At 37.4% G+C, this 17,990-nt stretch overlaps 2 protein-coding genes across 2 annotated transcripts; one reads left to right on the top strand and one right to left on the bottom strand.

The window, feature by feature from the left end:
- Positions 1-685: 685 nt before the first annotated feature.
- Positions 686-3,389, top strand: LOC121747182 (vicilin-like seed storage protein At2g18540). The gene is made up of 5 exons (XM_042141179.1): positions 686-992; positions 1,713-1,873; positions 1,961-2,041; positions 2,110-2,397; positions 2,471-3,389. Exons 1-5 carry the CDS (start codon positions 716-718, stop codon positions 3,110-3,112), a joined length of 1,449 nt encoding a protein of 482 aa, XP_041997113.1. The 5' UTR covers positions 686-715; the 3' UTR covers positions 3,113-3,389.
- Positions 3,390-6,015: 2,626 nt separating this feature from the next.
- Positions 6,016-8,236, bottom strand: LOC121748459 (zinc finger protein ENHYDROUS-like). The gene is made up of 4 exons (XM_042142831.1): positions 7,975-8,236; positions 7,475-7,871; positions 7,205-7,404; positions 6,016-6,928 (listed from the first exon to the last, which is right to left on the bottom strand). The coding sequence occupies exons 1-4, from the start codon at positions 8,072-8,074 to the stop codon at positions 6,162-6,164; spliced, it is 1,464 nt and encodes a 487-aa protein (XP_041998765.1). The 5' UTR covers positions 8,075-8,236; the 3' UTR covers positions 6,016-6,161.
- Between the last annotated feature and the right edge of the window lie 9,754 nt (positions 8,237-17,990).

The following is a 17,990-nucleotide window of genomic DNA, read 5'->3' as shown; positions in this document are numbered from 1 at the left end:
GATGTCGTGTAGGTCATGGCCTAAGATCGTGGATGTAGCGTAGGTCATGGCCTACGATCGTGGCCTGAGTTGACACCACGTGGTAGTGGGTGTGTTGGAAGTTGTGGAAATCCTGTATGGGTCCACTAACTCCTTGTTCGGTCGAATACTGAGACCGAACTGCTTTGGTTGCCGATCTGAGAGTAGAGCTTGATGCCGACCTGAGAGCAGAGCTTGATTGGTTGGCTTTTACCGAGCTGTAGGCTGAGGCCGAACTCTTTGGTAATGCCGAACTCATACTCTTCCTTGGGCTTTGGGCTGATGGGCCGTCATTGCTGTTGGGCTTGTTTAGTACGCACCCCATCATCAGTAAATGTGGACGAAGCAGATATGATAACAACAAATGAAAAAGAAAATAAAATGAAATATCAGGAAATCATGTCGTGTATATCCTTGTTGATAATCGATAAAATTTACTTACAATAAGTCCACTACATGAAATTTCTCAGAAACATCGTCTTATACAATCCAAGGGCCAGTTTTCGAGATATTGCAGGGAAATGATAATTGTAAGTTTTTGTACAGAGTAGATATAAATATATTTTGTATAATTATGAGGTGGCGCTTTCCAACTCCACGTGTCCATGCAAAAGCCACGTACCCCTCCCTGTAGCTCCCACTCCCTATTTAGTGGCACTTTCTTTGAAGAGAAAATGTGTGTAATTCAAAAGGAACAATGTCGAAGATGGTAGTAATTGTGCAATGTTGTCTAATTCTGTTAGCATTTTGTGCTAGTGTGCATGCAGAAGGTATGCGGGCTTCGGGTTCGGGCCCTGTTGTGAAGAAAGAAGAGAGGTGGCCCGTGGTCTCCAACGAGTACGGGCAGATCTCAGCCGTCCGGATTAGCGACGGCATCAACGGCTCCTATCTACTTCACTTCTTCAGCCTCCAGCCCAACTCTCTCTTGCTTCCTCTCCATTTGAATGCTGACTTGCTTTTCTATGTCCACGCAGGTCATTTTCCATTTATTTTTAATTTCAATTTCCATTCTAACTATGCTTCTAGCTTTCAAATCATGAATTTCCCATGAAAATTACCCACACAATTAAGTTACTTCTCTTAATAGGGAAAAAAATGAGGAAAATCCCAATTTTGAATTTATATTAGTTACTAATTTGAGAGTTCGTTTGATTGTATGGATATGATATAACATGATAGTTAACATAAGATAGAATTTTTTCGGGCCCGATATAAGATAGTTTCAAGATAATGATCGACTTTGTCGCATCGGTTCGGATGTTCACTTGAAAATGTCTCACTATTTAGATAATTAGCATTTCGTACTCAATTGTTTTATTTTTTAGAATAAAATGCCCACGTCGATATTCCAAAACCAGGCAAATTAAGTTGACATGAAAGGACATTATTCCGTGAAATGAAACGATGGCTACTAAAGAGGGAGTAATACCCAAGTAGTGTGACATTTTCGGGTAAAAGCTTTACCCCAAATGATGTGTCAAAATCAACCATTTACTCTTATGAGAACTAGTGTAGCATCAAATACAGTGAAAGCTTTTGTCATTTTTAAATCTTAACCCATACCTAAAATGTAAAAACTTATAGCTCTATTCTTTACTAATGGACACCAATGCTTCAAGAAAATGGTGATAGAAATTGTAGAGGATTAATTTTGTAGAGAAGAATTAAGACAATATAGTTTGATTGTGTGCCAGGGAGTGGGAGGCTGAGCTGGACAGAAGACGACGAACTAAAGGACATGAATATACAGCGAGGAGATGTACATAGGCTTGTGCAGGGAACTGTGTTTTATCTCCGAAGTGATGAAGGGCTTAAGATCCATGCCATTTTTGCAAATTCAAACGATGACTTGCGTGTACGAGATCCTCTTATTCATTTACAATTACATACATCAAAGCAATAATTGGATGTTTGATTGTAACTGGTTATGAATCTGATTTAGGAACCAGCAACAGAACCTTACTCTAGCATTCAAGACATGGTTCTTGCCTTCGACAAGACAATTTTGCAGGCAACTTTCAAGGTAGTTCTATCTAGTTATCTTATTTCTCATATATGGAGATGTATTACATCCAAACATAATGAGTGCAGGTATCAGAACAAGTGATAGATGAGCTGTTGGATGGGATGAAACCACCGATCATCACACACGTAGATGCCTTTTGTAGAGGTGACTTAAGCTGTGATCTCAACAAGAAAAAGAAGAAGGATAAGAAGGACAAGGAGGAGAAGGAGAAGAAAGAGGCAAAACTATTCAATGTTTTCGAAGGGGAGAAAACGATTGAGAATTGCAACGGATGGAGCACAGTAGTGACGGAGAAGCAGTTGGCAGCATTAGAGGGTTCCAGCATTGGTTTGTTTGTGGTGAAGTTGAAAGCAGTAAGTAGTCAACTACTAAGATTTGTTTTGTTTTGTTTTCGATGGTAGATCTGTAACGTATACGGTGTGGCAGGGATCGATGATGGAGCCGCACTGGAACGAGATGGATACAGAGGTGGTGGTAGTATTGGAAGGGATGGGGATGGTGAGAGTGTCTAGTGCGAGTGTTACAAAGGGGAGAGTGATGAGGTTGGAGGTGGAACAAGGGGATGTGTTTGTGGTGCCTAGGTTCAACCCAGCGGCTCACATGGCGTTCAACAATGGGAGTTTTGTTTACATGGGGTTCACTAGAATGGCACAAAGGAGTAACACTCAATTCCTATCCGGGAAAACATCGGTGCTCCAACTCCTTAGCAAAGAGGTGTTGCAACTGTCCTTCAATGTGAAGCCAAGGACACTGGACGAGCTTCTGGCTGCGCAAAACGACACTCTCATCTCCCCCTGCATATCTTGCGCGGAGGAGGAGGTGGTTCAGATTTTGGAGAAAGGAGAAGAGGAGGAGGGTGGTAGACGCAGGCACCATGGAGGAGGAGGAAGGGGAGAGGAAGAACGTCGAAGAGAAGAGGAAGAGGCCGAGCGACGACATGGAAGAGGAGAGGAAGGGGCCGAGTGGGGACGCGAAGGAGAAGGGGAAGAATCCGAGGAACAATGGAAGAAGAAGAAGAACGAGCAGTACGTCGATGGAGGTAGAAGAATTCTCATCAAGAGGAATTGAAAGAGTTTGGTGTCAGATGTATGATGGGTTTTTAGCCCAAATAAATGGTTTGTACAATTTGTTATTTAAAGCGGAGCACTGAGTGACTCGTACAATTTCATTATGTACTTTCAACTGCTTATGTAACTTGGTATGAACGAAAATAAACAAACAGTTCTTACACATACCGTCTGTGCCCACTTCCATCCATTTTTTACGTTGAATCATCCGACTTTGTGTTTATTGTATCAAATGTACCTTAAGGTGCAATTATGGTAGGCACCTGGCCGGCCTGCCTCACTCTTGGACCATTACTATATTGCTATGTCGTCTTATGATTCCCAATTTATGTCATTTTCATGATGTCACAACCATTATAATCCTAGTTTTCTTCTCTATTATTGGCTTATATTTAGTCAATTGCTATAAATCATCTAATTGTACCTAGCTTAAAACTTCATAAATTAAATATCCACACTTGTGATTGAGCAAGATATCAATGCTAAACTTTATAGCTACGCCTCTCTTCATTTCCAATTAACAATGCAATAATTCATCTTTGCTTTTAGAAAAGACCTAATTTATTGGCTGACATTCTCTACCTAAATTCAACCTTCCAATTGCTTAATAAGAGTGGTAAGCAAGAGCTTTGTAAGCTAAACAATTTTTGATAAAAGTGAACCCACAACATATCTAAACGTCTAAACCTATGGGACCTGGGACCATATACCCAAAGCTAGCTTTGGTAGCATATGTGATGCAGTCTTAGAATATATATATATATATATATATATATATATATATATATATATATATATGATTCAGTCATTCTCCGTACGCTTTACTCATCTATATGAGTTTAACACAACAAACCTATAAAGTCTTATTTGTATCATATATTGAATCAGACATATCCACCTAATTCCGTAGGGGAGTGTACGAGCTCGTACCTGAACTTTACGATCATCGTATGGGACGAGGTATGGTGGCTGCGTCCACTACACGGCTGCAGGCAGTAGTAACATCGCTCTCCATTTCTAGAAAATGATAGTATTTGTTAATTTCATCAAAGCCCTTGGGACCTTGAAATGCAAAATTTCCTCTATCATATAAAACGTAAACTCAAGTATTTGGCACTACATACATCAACAGCGTTGTCGAGCTTCATTCCATCAAAGGCCGCCAACGGAGCCACCACTGGCGACCATCCCCAAGCCAAGAAGGTCGAGGGTAGTATGCTAAGGGAATGTCTCTATTGGGAAAATGCATTCCTTCCTTGGGAAAAAGCATTTCTTTATTTCTTTTTCTATTTCTTTATTACGCTTTCTTTAAGATGTTGCATCCACTGAATTTCCTTAAAATAAAAACCACGGATGATTATTAGTCTTATTTACGAAAATTAAACCTATCATTGTCACAATTTGCTGGCAGCATGGTTGAGTTTCTCACAAACAAATGAAAAATATTTTAAGTGTGCAATTCCCCACCAATCTATTCTGCGAGACCAATTCATTAATTTAAAATTGGTTGGAATGAATAAGGTATATACCATATGGAATGATCTCTTATAGGGCTGCTTAAATGGTTCTCGATTAACCAGAATTGGAACCGGCCGGTTAATTGAGGAACGGGAAAATTCGGTTCCGGTTCCGGTACCGGTTCCAACTTTTTAAATAAAATCGGTTGCGGTTCCGAACCGGAACCGGATTATAATTCAATTTTATTTTTTTATAATTTAATATACTAATAAATCTAATTTAATTGAATTAATTTTGAATTAAAGTAAAATAATTTGAAACATTGGGTGATTTTTAGATTTAAGTGTTAGATTTGCGAGCTCTGTTTTCTGAAGTATTTAAAATGTTTAAACCGTGAGACTTTGAATCTACAATTATTTCTCTAATCCATTTTTTATGAACTAACTATAATGAGTAGGACATCTTAAGTTTGTTTTTAATTTCCAAAAGAACTTATACAAATACAATATCATTTCATAGGATAGAAATTTAACTTTATACCAAATTTATGTAACAATTTGTTTAACATGCGATTTTAACCTATTTGTGAATAATTATTAATTGTTCCGTTATAAACCAAAAAGTCACAACTCCACAAGAAGATCAATTAGTATTGAAAATTCCAATGAATATTTGTTTAGCCAAAAAAGGGAAAATGAAATTTAATTTTAAAACTCATTTTTTTAAAAAAATTACTAAAGTTTAGAACTCGTATTTTTGTATTAAAAAATTGTTAACATAAATTAGTCCGACCTACTACACTTGGCATCACTCTTATCCATACATGAATATTATTGTATTGTTGGTTTGTATTTTTTGTGTATTTATTTGAATTCTTAGGTATTATTTGTTATATTTCTAGACGTTGGATTATTATTTTTTTAGTATTGAACTATTTAAAATTATAAATAAATTCGGATTAAAATTATACATCGGTTTTGGTTTGGAACCAGAATAATACCTAGGGTTCAGGCCGGTTCCAAACCGGAACCGATCTGTTCCGGTTCTAGGATTTATGAAAATTTAAGACCGGTCAACCGGTCCGGTTAGAACCGGAACCGACCGAATAAGCAGATAGATATTGAACCTATAGTGATATTTGACTAGGATTTTGGTAAATCAAGATGATATAAAGACAAATCAGTAACACATTACACAACCATCAAACATGCATTAGGATCCAATATCACACCCTCAGCCTAATATATACTCTATGTTATTAAAAGAAACATGTTATGTGACAGATGATGCTTAATCAAGAAACCTAAAAACTTTTATGTATCTGTCCCTATCAAATTTAACTTATCCCTAATCTAAGATGTTTTAAATTACCATTAGTGCATTACATTATCCACTTCACCTCTACTACTTTTATTGCCTCCACCTAACCATATATGGTCACTAAACTAAATAATACTGTAATTCAACTTCTAATTATTTATATAATCGGCTATCCAACATACTGTTCTACTGAGTAAAATTGCATATCTCTATTATATACTCACATATCACAACTGCTACTAACAAACCTTCAATCAGACAAGCCTCCCCATCTACTGGCTATCATATTCTCTTCCATTGAATGGTTGTGCTGCTGCAGAAACGTCGAGACCACCATTAACGGAGCTCATCAAAGCTGATAGCCCACTCGTTGAGCAACCACTAGCAGCCATCCCCAGCCCGAGAAGGTCAAGAGTCGTGTGCTTAGGGCTGAAAACCGAAGGAGTTCCCAACATCAATTCCTTCAAACCAGTCCCACTATCACATCCAAGTCCGAGGCCAAGCCCAGAAGCTAATGATCCCCCACTGGTCTCCATTTTCTGCTGACTCCACTCCTCGGTAGAGTTGGGAGATGAGGAAGACGAAACTACCCCAAGACCCCTCAGCAATGACATGTTTTGCGCAGCAGCACCGACTTGAGCAGCCTTCTGCAGCAATGCTGTTGCCGAGAGAGTAGGCTGTGGCGCTGGAGGATACTGCCTGCGCTCCTGCCCTACTTTTCCAAAGATTGACGAGCCTTGATTCACAGCAAGGCAGAGAGCTACAGGTTCTGAAGATGAAGAGGGTGCGACATCAGGTGTATAATCAGGACAGGAAATAGATTGAAATAAGTTGGTAAATCCAGTCGTTTGCGGTTGCAAGTTTGCTGAAGATGTGGATGAAGCAAACAGGCTGGCGAATACATTACTGCTCGAGCTCCCACTACTGCCGGAGCAACTGCTACTGCTGCATCCAGTGGCCAAGCTTGTGACATTAGGCAGCTCTTCTAAAATCTGGCTGCTGCTCGGATTGGCCGCGGCGCTATCCAGTAACTCCGACACTAAAAAGTACAGTATCAAGAAACAAACACGAGACAGAGATTGCTTCTAGTTGTCCTAGTTTATAATTCCATTATATCATTATGCATCTAACATATGTGGACATAGTCTAAAATTATATGCAGATAACAACAGAAAGCAGTAACAGACAGAAGCAACTTCAAGATCAAAGACAGATATACACCAAACGCTATTCTATTTTGTCCTAATCAACAAAAGTATAGAGGAAACGACAACTAAAAGCCTAAAACAATGAAATCCAAGTTGTAGCAAAATACCATGATTACTATTGTCAGAAGGAGGAGGATCTTCAGGTGCAGGGGATTGCTGAGGCGGCAGCGACACTGGTGGCGACGACGATACACCAGCTTCGAGATCTTGAGCAATATCAGCAGCAGGCTCAGCTGCTGACGGAGCTTTCGCGGTTTCACCAGCCAAAGCATCACAAAACGCCCTGTGCGTGATATAACTATCCCTCCTGCAATCAAAACCACAAACTAATAAGCAAATGAACACAAATTCAAGTGGAAATTGAAGCCACTCAAAACCTCGAAAACGCGGTTCCACATTGGCATTTGTACTCTTTGGTTCCACAAATCTTGGAATGCACCTTCCAGTCGGATTGAACGGCGTATTTCTTGGAGCATTTGTGGCATTTCCACTTCTTCTCGCCGTGCTTCCTGCAGAAATGCTTCTTGATCCCGGTGAGATCGCCCAGCGCCCGCGACGGCTCGTGGTGGACGCAGCTCGGCTCGGGGCAGACGTAAACGCGCTTCTTCACATCCTTGCTCGACCTCTGCCGCAGCTTCCATGGCAGATTGTGACCCCTCCGATGCAGCTGCAGATTCTGATCCCGCTGGAAACCCTTGCTGCAGATTTCGCACACGAATCTATTCGTCGCCATCAGCGTCTTCGGCGATAGGGCAATCACCTCCGCCTCAGGATCTGATCCAATCACCACGAAATCGCACAATTAAGCATATTTTCAGCTCCATAATTCAAAATTTATCATGAATTTGAACAAAATCGATACTCGAAGCTTACAAACCTGGCATTCCAGGCAGATTCCGTTTCTTCTTCTCAGTGGGTTTTGGAGGGGTTGTTTGATTACCCGAAGAAGAGTCCCCAGAAGCTGCGGACTCATTCATGGCGCTAAGAATGGGGTTTGAGGGCGGCGGCGGCGAGAGAATTAGAGAGACAAAATATATGGAGAGAGGAGAGGTGTGTGCGACAGTGTCTGTGATTGCAAAAGTCTTTCTTGTGCCTTTTTGGTCTTCATATTACACTTTTTAACTTTTTCAGGCTTCTTTGCATCGATTTTTCCGTTTTTGTATTTTCTTGACTTCTGGTTTGAGTTTTCATACAGATTATTCATAGCAGTTCTTTATTGGGAATATATAAATGTTGGTACAACTAAATTAGATATGTCTTCGAGAAATTAAATTGGAAGAATCTATTCTTTTTTTAAAAGATATAAATATTTGTTAAATGGCTCCATCCTTAATTGCTAACTACAATTAAATAATAATCATTAGATATTCAAATCAATGGTATATACCCGAAATGTCAATACGATAAAAAAAACATCAAGAAAAGTATTAAAGTCAATTTACAACAAATTAGAGTGTCCACAGTGGGGGAGCCGCGGCCCGCGGCTCGGTGCGCGGCCCCCCACTGCAGAGAGCCACGTTTTGCGGCTGATGACGCCACCGAGTAGGAGGCGGTGGCGTTTTTTTATCTTTTGATGTTGTGTTTTTTAAAAATTTTCATTGTAGAATTTTCCTCTATCTATAGTACGATGAAAATTTGTCTTTAATTCGTAACTTTATTAAATTATGTTTATTTTCCAAATTATTAGTCTAATAAAATTTAATATAGTTAAATTAAAAAATATCATTAAAAAAGCAAACAAATTAATTTTTTTTTGGAGAGGGCCACATTTCGTGGCCCTTGTTGTTATTGTTAATTTTGTTCATTTACCATTGCGGAGGGCCACAAGAGAGCCACAAATGGTGGCCGGACCAACTTTGGTGGCCTTCAAGGGCCACCATTGTGGACACTCTTAAGTGTAACTAACTTTTGAAACATATCTAATAACTTTAAAACGCATATAACTTTCTCGATTTAAATTATTTTTTCGCACAACATATATCAAATTAAAGACAATTTCATAAGGATTCTAACGAGATTCTAACGAGATCCCACTTGTATATGTTCCGATGTCAAAATTTGAAAAAAAATTCAAAAATTTTCATAAAATCCGTTAACAGCTTTATATCATACACGACACATAATATGTCAATACAATGATTGTACAATGTCAATATGAAATTGTATTGACATTGTCATGTCTTTGTGTTGATATATTTTATAGACTGTATTGACATTGTTTCTAAATCCTAAATTTGATAGTTATTATTATCTTTTTAATATTAAAAAATAAAAAATGAAATTGCACATAACAAATTGTAGACTACAAGATTTCTAAAATTATATGGTCTTAAATTAGTTGTAGTTAGCAATTAAATGATGAGTTAGCAATTGATCATTCCCCTTTTGATAATTAGGAGTAAATTTTAGGATTAATAATCTCAAAGAAATTAAATTAGAAGAATCTAATGGTTTGATTTAAATGAATATGGGTAAATATTTTATTTTGACTATCATTTATTCGTAGTTAGGGTATTTTTCGAAATCAACTAAACTTATGAAAGCGACTGCATCAACTATGCAGAATAGCAAATTTGTCTGTTGATGATACTGGAAAGGTGTGAGATTTAGGAAAGAAAACTAACTTTCTACTGTATTAAATTTGTTCCACACATCAATTCAGTTGAACTATATCATCGAATTTTCTCAAAATAAAGACATTAATTATAAAACTTAAATATAATAGAGTATGATCGAATAACTAATTTAATGAAGATTGAAATCAAAATTGGTCCATAAAAAATGAGTTTCGCACGTTTTAGGTTCCTAAACTTGAAAACGTGGGAACCTAATTTTCTATGGACCAATTTCAAATATCACTCTTCAATAAAAGTATATTGTTTTCAACTGTTAATTAGCCTTTGGAATAGAGGAATATAATCGGTTAACAGTCTCGATTTCTTCATCCAAAATTTTAGAGCATCCACAATGGGGCGCCGATATCCCGCCATTGCGATTGGTGCCCATCGTGGCGAAAAAGCAGCCCATCGGCTCCCCCAACCGCCGAACACTTGGGCACCGCACATGATTTGGGTGCCGAGATCGATGGTGGATCGGTGCCCATTGTGCTGCCGACCGTCGATCCAGCGAAAAATAAAATTTTCTTTTGTGCAAAATCTTTTTTGAAGAGAGATAAATTAGGTTTACGCAGAGAGATTTACGAAGAAGAAGATGAATAGTAAATTAGGTTTTCGTATATATTTAATTGTTACTATAAAATGGGATTTATTAATGGGTCAATAATTTTATTAAATAAACAGTAGTACTAATTTTTTAGTATGTCATGGACTAATTAGATTGTAGATGACCCTAATTTAGGTTTTCATCTATTTAATTAATAATTTGTACTCAATTAAAATTCATTTCACAATATAAATTATTAAATTCTTTTAATAATTTGTGATTTTATAAATAGCATGTTTGTACTCATTAAAATTCATTTCCCAGTGTATTGTATTATTTTGGTATTTTAATTTATTTAATTTGATAACATATTAAACAAAGAATTATAAGAATAAAAATAAAATAGTGTGGATGTGGAAATGAGATGGGATGTGTGGGATGAGCTTTGAGATAGGTTGTACCATTGCAGAAGGATAGACTATGAGATAAAATACTGACGTGGTAGAAGAAAATAAGATAGACTTGTGTCGTTTTAAATATTGTCTATTTTTTTAAGGAATTGAGGGCAAGTGAAAAGTAAGGTTAGTTGTGCTTCATAACAAATATTTTAACTACTATTTTTTTTACCTTTTTTTTGATGATAACTAAATCTTTTAAAAAAATCGATTCGGTTTAAATCCTAAACCTCAATCATCATGCATTAATATTCGTATTTATTGATATGCAAAAGGAAATAGTGATGGTTAATCAATATTGAATGTAAAACACATGCATGGCATGGTAGACATCAAACAATTAACAAGAAATTACTTTGAATATTATTATTTTTTTGAATTTTAGCCCATGGTGCAGTTGAAAACCCAAGAAAAACACCCCAAAAGTTGTACTACAATCTAAAGAACGAACACTATGGATATGCGAATCTTCAGATAGTGAATGTTATTAAGGACATGATTGGACACTGTATAAATACTCCAAAGATATAATACTGTAGTATATCTATTTTTATATTTATTCGGCTAATTAAGGATTTAGCATGATCCATGGTTTTCTTGAAGATACAATTAAGTGACATTTCTGTGTATCTGTGTCCAGAGCCATGTTCCGTATTTGAATTTTGATCATTTAACCACAAGAAAGATGACAAAATAGAAGGCAACAAATTTTCTTTAGGATAAAAGGCCTACTGTCGTTTGTCCCATTTGAAGTTTGTCCTCTTCTATTCGTTGTTTCTTAGTTGTCTTGGAATTTCCTAAATTATGTCAGTTGACTATGTGCCAATTTTCTTTAGTAGATTGCAAGTTTTAATTTATGAATACACCTACATAAAATATAGCCGTTCATTGTTATCTGAGTGGCGTGTAATTTTACGTCTAGTTATTAGTATTAATATTGATTTGAATGAGTATTAACTTTACATTTACCCTGTTATGACTATTATATTTTCTAGTGTATCACTCACTATCTTCTAACCGTGACAAAATTAAAATTAAAAGTATTATAATATGGCACTTTATTTTTGTACCTGCAGGGAAGTGGAGGAGCAATAATGGTACGCAATGGAGATATGTTACTATACTTCATCCGTTCATAAAATAATATACATGTTTATCATTTTGATCTATCCATAATTCAAAGTCTCATTTGTTTTATATTCACGTTCTATTATAAAATTAATACTTTGCATTCTACTAATTTTTTCCAATCACTTTTCTTCATATTTCTATATAACCAACACCGAGTTAAAGTAAGACTTTAAATTGTGAACAAATGGAGTATTTAAAAGGTTTCTCATTTTTACTAACCTTTTAACTTCTTTTTATCTCACTATTTATAAAATTTGGATTCATCACAAATTCACTCACAGTTAGAAGTGTCACAAATTGGTTCGGCCCGACAATTCAGCCAACCAAATTAGGGCAGAGAATTCTAGACCCATAGGAATATTGGGTCGCGCGGGGCCAAATTGGCAAAAGAAAGCCGGTTGACTTGGCCATGCATCGTACGAGGTTGACACTAGTTTTCAGTTAAACCCAATGATCTGGTTTCAGGTTGAACTCTATTTTCTCTGAAAGGGTGAATTTCCGGGTTGGGCCAATTTTTAGGAAGAACTCGATGGGATCTGGCCGGAGCGGCCTTGTCTTTTGTTGTACTCACATTATATGGTGATTTCTTTTTCTGTTGAGAATAGGAGTAGTAATTTTCCAACAACTAAGTCAATTTAATGATTAAAACTTTAATTGTGACCAAGGGAATATGTTACATAAATAAATGTTTGGTGCACAAACTGTACCACATCAATAAATAAATGTTTGGGCACAGACCGTACTACATCAGCGCACGTGACGTTGTAACAATTGATCGCAACATACACATAAATTAAAAGATTGTCCATCTACTACAAGTGCCATTACTCTATGCTTCACATGGAGTAATAAATATGTGGTGTTTATGTATCAATTTTTCTAATTTCCACTACGACAGCAGGTACTACTACTACTACTATATGTTAATGAAATCTAAATTCAAAGACAGTTCGATTTAATAACAATTTTGTTTAGTTCATTGTGAATCTCACCTCCTATATTATGTACATGTACATTTATTTTTTCTCATGATATAACTTATTCTAGATAAGAAAGAAGACTCAAGTAATCAAGTTGCTTATCGCATGAGGTGAGGATCAACCATTCTTCTTTGGTTGATGATTGACATGCTTGCTTGCGTGGAGGTTTTGTGGCTAACAGATTTTAGTGGCCGATTTGCCTAATCAACTATGCAACGACTTTAATTTTAAGTTGAAATATATCTACAAAATTCTAATTCTAATTATTTTAAACATACACATGTGGTTTCGCCAAAGTCTACATATGAGTACTATATAAAAACACAATAGGGCAACTATTTACATTATACTATTACTATACTACATGATTAAAAAAGTTTGAGAAGTAAGAGAAACATCGAGAATACGTTTCACATCCTATACAGGTCACATTAGCATAATAAAAAAAGACAAAACAAGCTAGTTAGTGGCACGACTTGAGCAGCTGCACAACAAAAGAGATGTACTACTAATCATCTAAAAGTGGAGTGGAATGAGCTTTAACAAGTCCAACAGTATATTCAACATTAAAGCATAATTTCTGAAATTAAGTAAACGATATACAACTACAATACTATCAACAATGAATCTTCTCTCTACAATATGATCAACAATGAATCTTCCCTTATTGAGTAGAGCTGGAGTACAGCTTACTGCTTGATCCAGATTCAAAGCTGTTTTTAGAGAAAGACTGTCATAGAAATCCACATGGCCATATCCCTTGAACTCACCCGTCTCTTTGTCCTCATCAAACCGAACAGATTCAATTCCACAGCCAGCAGGCGCATTCTTCAAATCATTCTGAGTTACATCCCATGACATATTACCTACATATATCCTACTGTAGCCCTCTGCAACACATGGTGCAAAATTGGGCAAATTATTTTCTCTAGCTGCCTTGAAAGGCTGGATTTCAAGGAAAAAACCACCCCTGCAAAACATTAGATATTGAGATAAAGACAAAGTGAACAGGGCTCTGAAGTGTTACAGATGTCAGAACCATCAAGTGCCAGTGCCATTTTAGCTGCAGCTTCAGTCTACAAGAGAAGGAGCACAAATTAACTTTAGGAAAATGATCATGCCCTCCATCAACTTAAGACAGTGATTTATTACCTAAAAATATGATCATAGCTACACACAGGGCTCGAATTATCAGCAAAGAAAGGTACACTGATGGTTATCATTGCCTGTCAAGTGTCAAGGCAAAAGTGCTATGATCGAACACTCCAGATTTGCTCAGACCCATGTCAGGACATAATGCAATTATTATGTCCATCTCATATATTAAGCAAAACTCACATTACATTTTCAGTAAGCGTGAACGCATGCATTTCCACAAAAGACTGCAGCATGCCCCCATGAGATTTCAAATGCCGGAAATATCACATTGACACATCATTGTGAAAATGTTGAAGTTGGGAAATTATTGAAAAAGCACAATGAGACATAAATTGATACTCCCCTGTTGTTAAACAAGATCTTACAACTTGTAAGCTCCAAAAAGAACTTCAAAACCTAGGAGTTCAATCAATAAACTAAGTTTAGATAACATCGTATAAGATTGATACTTCCTTTCCAATTCAACAGCTAGATGAAATGTAACAATAACACAAATACGACAAACTATCTAGTAGCATTCCTGTTCTCTGTCATATTTGTATTGCATGCTTACTAGATGTCCACATCCTAAGTACTAATAACACAAACTGTGGAATCTTAGAAGGAATAAGAAAAAATATCCTCTAGCCAGACAAAGAATCTACCATAAAAGTAATAATTGCTATTCCTCTGAACTTCCCAGTAACTGGAAATGTCATACAATCAATGCAAGCAATGGTTCCACAACCTTCAAAGCAACTTATAATATCATCCTCACTGAAGAAGTATGGAATAGCTCCAACATAAATTTTTTGAGAAGTCTCTATATTTTTCCTGCAGGACAAAGCAAGATTTGATAAGTGAAATTATCCAAAGCATACGAAAATATGAAAAAGTCACAAGACCTCACCACAGAATTACAACCTACAGTGGCCCAGAAGAGTGATAAAGCAAAAAGGCCTTTGCATTATCATGCTAAATTTTCATAAGAATCATGTTACTAGTTGTTCAGACAAGGAAACAACAGCTACAGGAAGACGGGGAAAGAGAATTATGTTTAGGCTGGTTAGGTCGCCTTTTGATGCATAGGAAAACACGAGAAGGGTTGCTAGACTTGCTCTTTTGGCAAGTGAGTTCTGAAATTTTATGTTAAGTTTCACCCAGCAATTAAAGTTAAGAAAGTATGAGTTAACTCTTATCATGCGATTTAAACATAGTTCTAAGAAAATGAGCTACAAAATGAGAAGGTTAAGAAAGTATGAGTTAACAATTATCATGCGATTTAACATAGTTCCAAGCAATTGAGCCACAAAAAGAGATGCACATATTACAAACTCAACTCATTAAACAAATCAGCATTGTGGAAAAAGTTCACCTAGATACAACCCTCAGATGAGAAAATTAAACAATTACTGTTCAGCCTTCGCATAAATTATCCAACTCTTCAATAAAATATTTCAAAATGTCTAAGTACGAGCAAAGTCCACGAGAAATATAAACCTTCCAGTAGAATAAAGTCAGGAATGGCATACCTCTCAAAATCAATGCTCATTTCAACATTTGCCACAAGTTGCTTCACAGTGGATCCATGCTCATTGTGGTTAACTCCTTCCTTGACAGCCCCATCTTCTGCCTCAAATTTTTTATCGTAATTCTTTCTCTTCTGTTTCTTGTTGCTTTTCTTCTTCACTCTCTTTGATACCTTACTTTCATCTTTCGTCTTCTTCACGTTCTCTGATGTCTCACTTTCATCTCTCTTCCTTTTCGTCACCTAATTCTTCTTCACCGCATAGTATCTGAGTTCGTACCATCTTGTAGCTTTAGCTCCACATCACTGTTTATGTGTGCCTCTAGATTTCGGATAGCCCTCAAGGAATCTGAGGCTTTTGAAACAATAGCCTGGGATTTCTCATAATTTTTGCCAGTGGAATTATTCTGAGCCCCTAAGACTGCATTTATTCCAGCTCTTGCAGCTCGTAGCTTCCTCTTCAGCTTCTTGTCTGATAATACCAAACAAATCTAGCATAAGATAAATACTGATAAATATTAAAAGCAATTTGATTTTCAAGGACAGCAAGCACAGAAAACTTCAGAAGAGAATTACAATCCAAGAACTGTTTGTAAAGAATTCGAAGACGAAATTGAATATCGTAGATGACAAGTATTTTGGGAATTCTTGGAGAGGAATCTTTTATTTCATGAATTGAGTTTACAGAATGAAATTCCCAGAGAATGAATACAATTTCCCTCTCTCTCCACTTTTAAACTCGCGCCTAACGACATAACCGAAAATTCAAATCCTACGGCTAGGATTAAACGCCTTCTTCACATCGCATCCGACGGCTCCTGAGCGTTCTCGGTCGATGCTGCACGTTTTATGCTTCGACTTGAATTACCAATTGCAGCTAAGCAATTAATACTTACAAATCTCCACCTTCATTGCTTAGATGGACTTTCCAGTTTATGTTGCTCACAAAGACTCACCAACCTCAAGCACAACTCAAACTTTTCTCTAGGTAGTGGTTTTGTCAACATATCAGCCGGATTAACAGCCGTGTCAACCTTGAACAGCTTCACCTTGCCATTTTCAACCTCCTCCCTTACAAAATGCAATCGCACATCAATGTGCTTACTTCGTTCATGGAAGACTTGGTGCTTAGCCAAGCTCAACGCACCATTATTGTCACAGCCGATTGAAACGGACTCTTGCTCCACCCCAAAATCAGCAGCTATGCCTCTTAACCAAGAGCTTTCTTTCACTGCTGCTGTCAGCGAGATATACTCCGCCTCAGTCGTGGAAAGGGCCACCACATTCTGCAATCCGGACTTCCAACTTACAGCCGCTCCATACATTGTGAATATGTATCCGGATTGTGATTTTCTAGTGTCTATGCTTCCCGCAAAATCACTGTCACAATAACCAATCAGAGGTTCCTTCCCAGCATAGTCACTACTTTTGAACAATATTCCCACTCCACCAGCTCTTTTAAGGTACCTGAGAATCCACTTCAATGCCAACCAATGTCCATTGCCATAGTTGCTCATGTATCTGCTTGTGCAACTAATGGCTTGAGCTACATCTGGCATTGTCCCAATCATGGCATACATTATGCTGCCCACATGTTACAGGTCACCAGGTCACCACAAGTCTTGGTCGAGCTCACGGAGAGACATCGGAGAACTTGCAAGCGCAACCCACCAAACCCCGAGCCACACAGGCCCAGCCCCTGAACCAGGGCTCTGATACCACTGTTGGGTCTCGGTGGTGCACACCCGAACTCCACATTAGTATGATATTGTCCGCTTTGGGCAAAGCCCTCACGGTTTTGCTCTTGGGGTACTCCCCAAAAGGCCTCATACTAATGGAGTTGGGATAGCCCATTTATATGCTTGCAACTCTTGTCTATTCTCCGATGTGGGATATGGTTTGCTTCACCACACTGTTGTACCTTGTGGTATTCCTGCCCTCTGCTAGGGTGAGAGACACAGGTATGAATCCCAATTCCCCAGCAAAAGAAAAAGTTTGTTGAAGTAGAAAATAAGCTGAAGAAGCAACATTAGAGACCAACCAACTGTTTTTTTCAACAAATAAAATTCCCCAATTTAGTAATCCCCAAATATGCAATTAGATCCTCCTCCATAAGATGATGCCAGAGATCAATAGCAATTATCGCAATGCAACAACATCAATAGGTCATGATTTACAAAAGGACTTCACATCATTCATGGCAACCCGACTCACAGCATTCACGTTCAATCTATCTACTGGTTATTCAAGTTACAGCCCTAAAAATTCGAAACTCCAGAAACATACACAGAATAGGGCTTCCTTGAGCTGATGCAGTGTTGTACCCTCATTGTTCTTTCCCCGGTAAATGATTTACAATCCAGTGTTTCACAAACACACAACAAAATAGAGCAATAGCTCCGAATTCAAGCACAACAATTTACTCGTACAGAAAAATAGTTTGCTGACAGTAATGGGCAGATCCACAGATGAATATGCGTAGCTCGTATAGAAAATGAGA

This window comes from Salvia splendens, chromosome 9, assembly GCF_004379255.2.
Source record: "Salvia splendens isolate huo1 chromosome 9, SspV2, whole genome shotgun sequence".
Classification (NCBI taxonomy): domain Eukaryota; kingdom Viridiplantae; phylum Streptophyta; class Magnoliopsida; order Lamiales; family Lamiaceae; genus Salvia; species Salvia splendens.
This window is presented reverse-complemented; position numbering and strand designations above follow the sequence as displayed.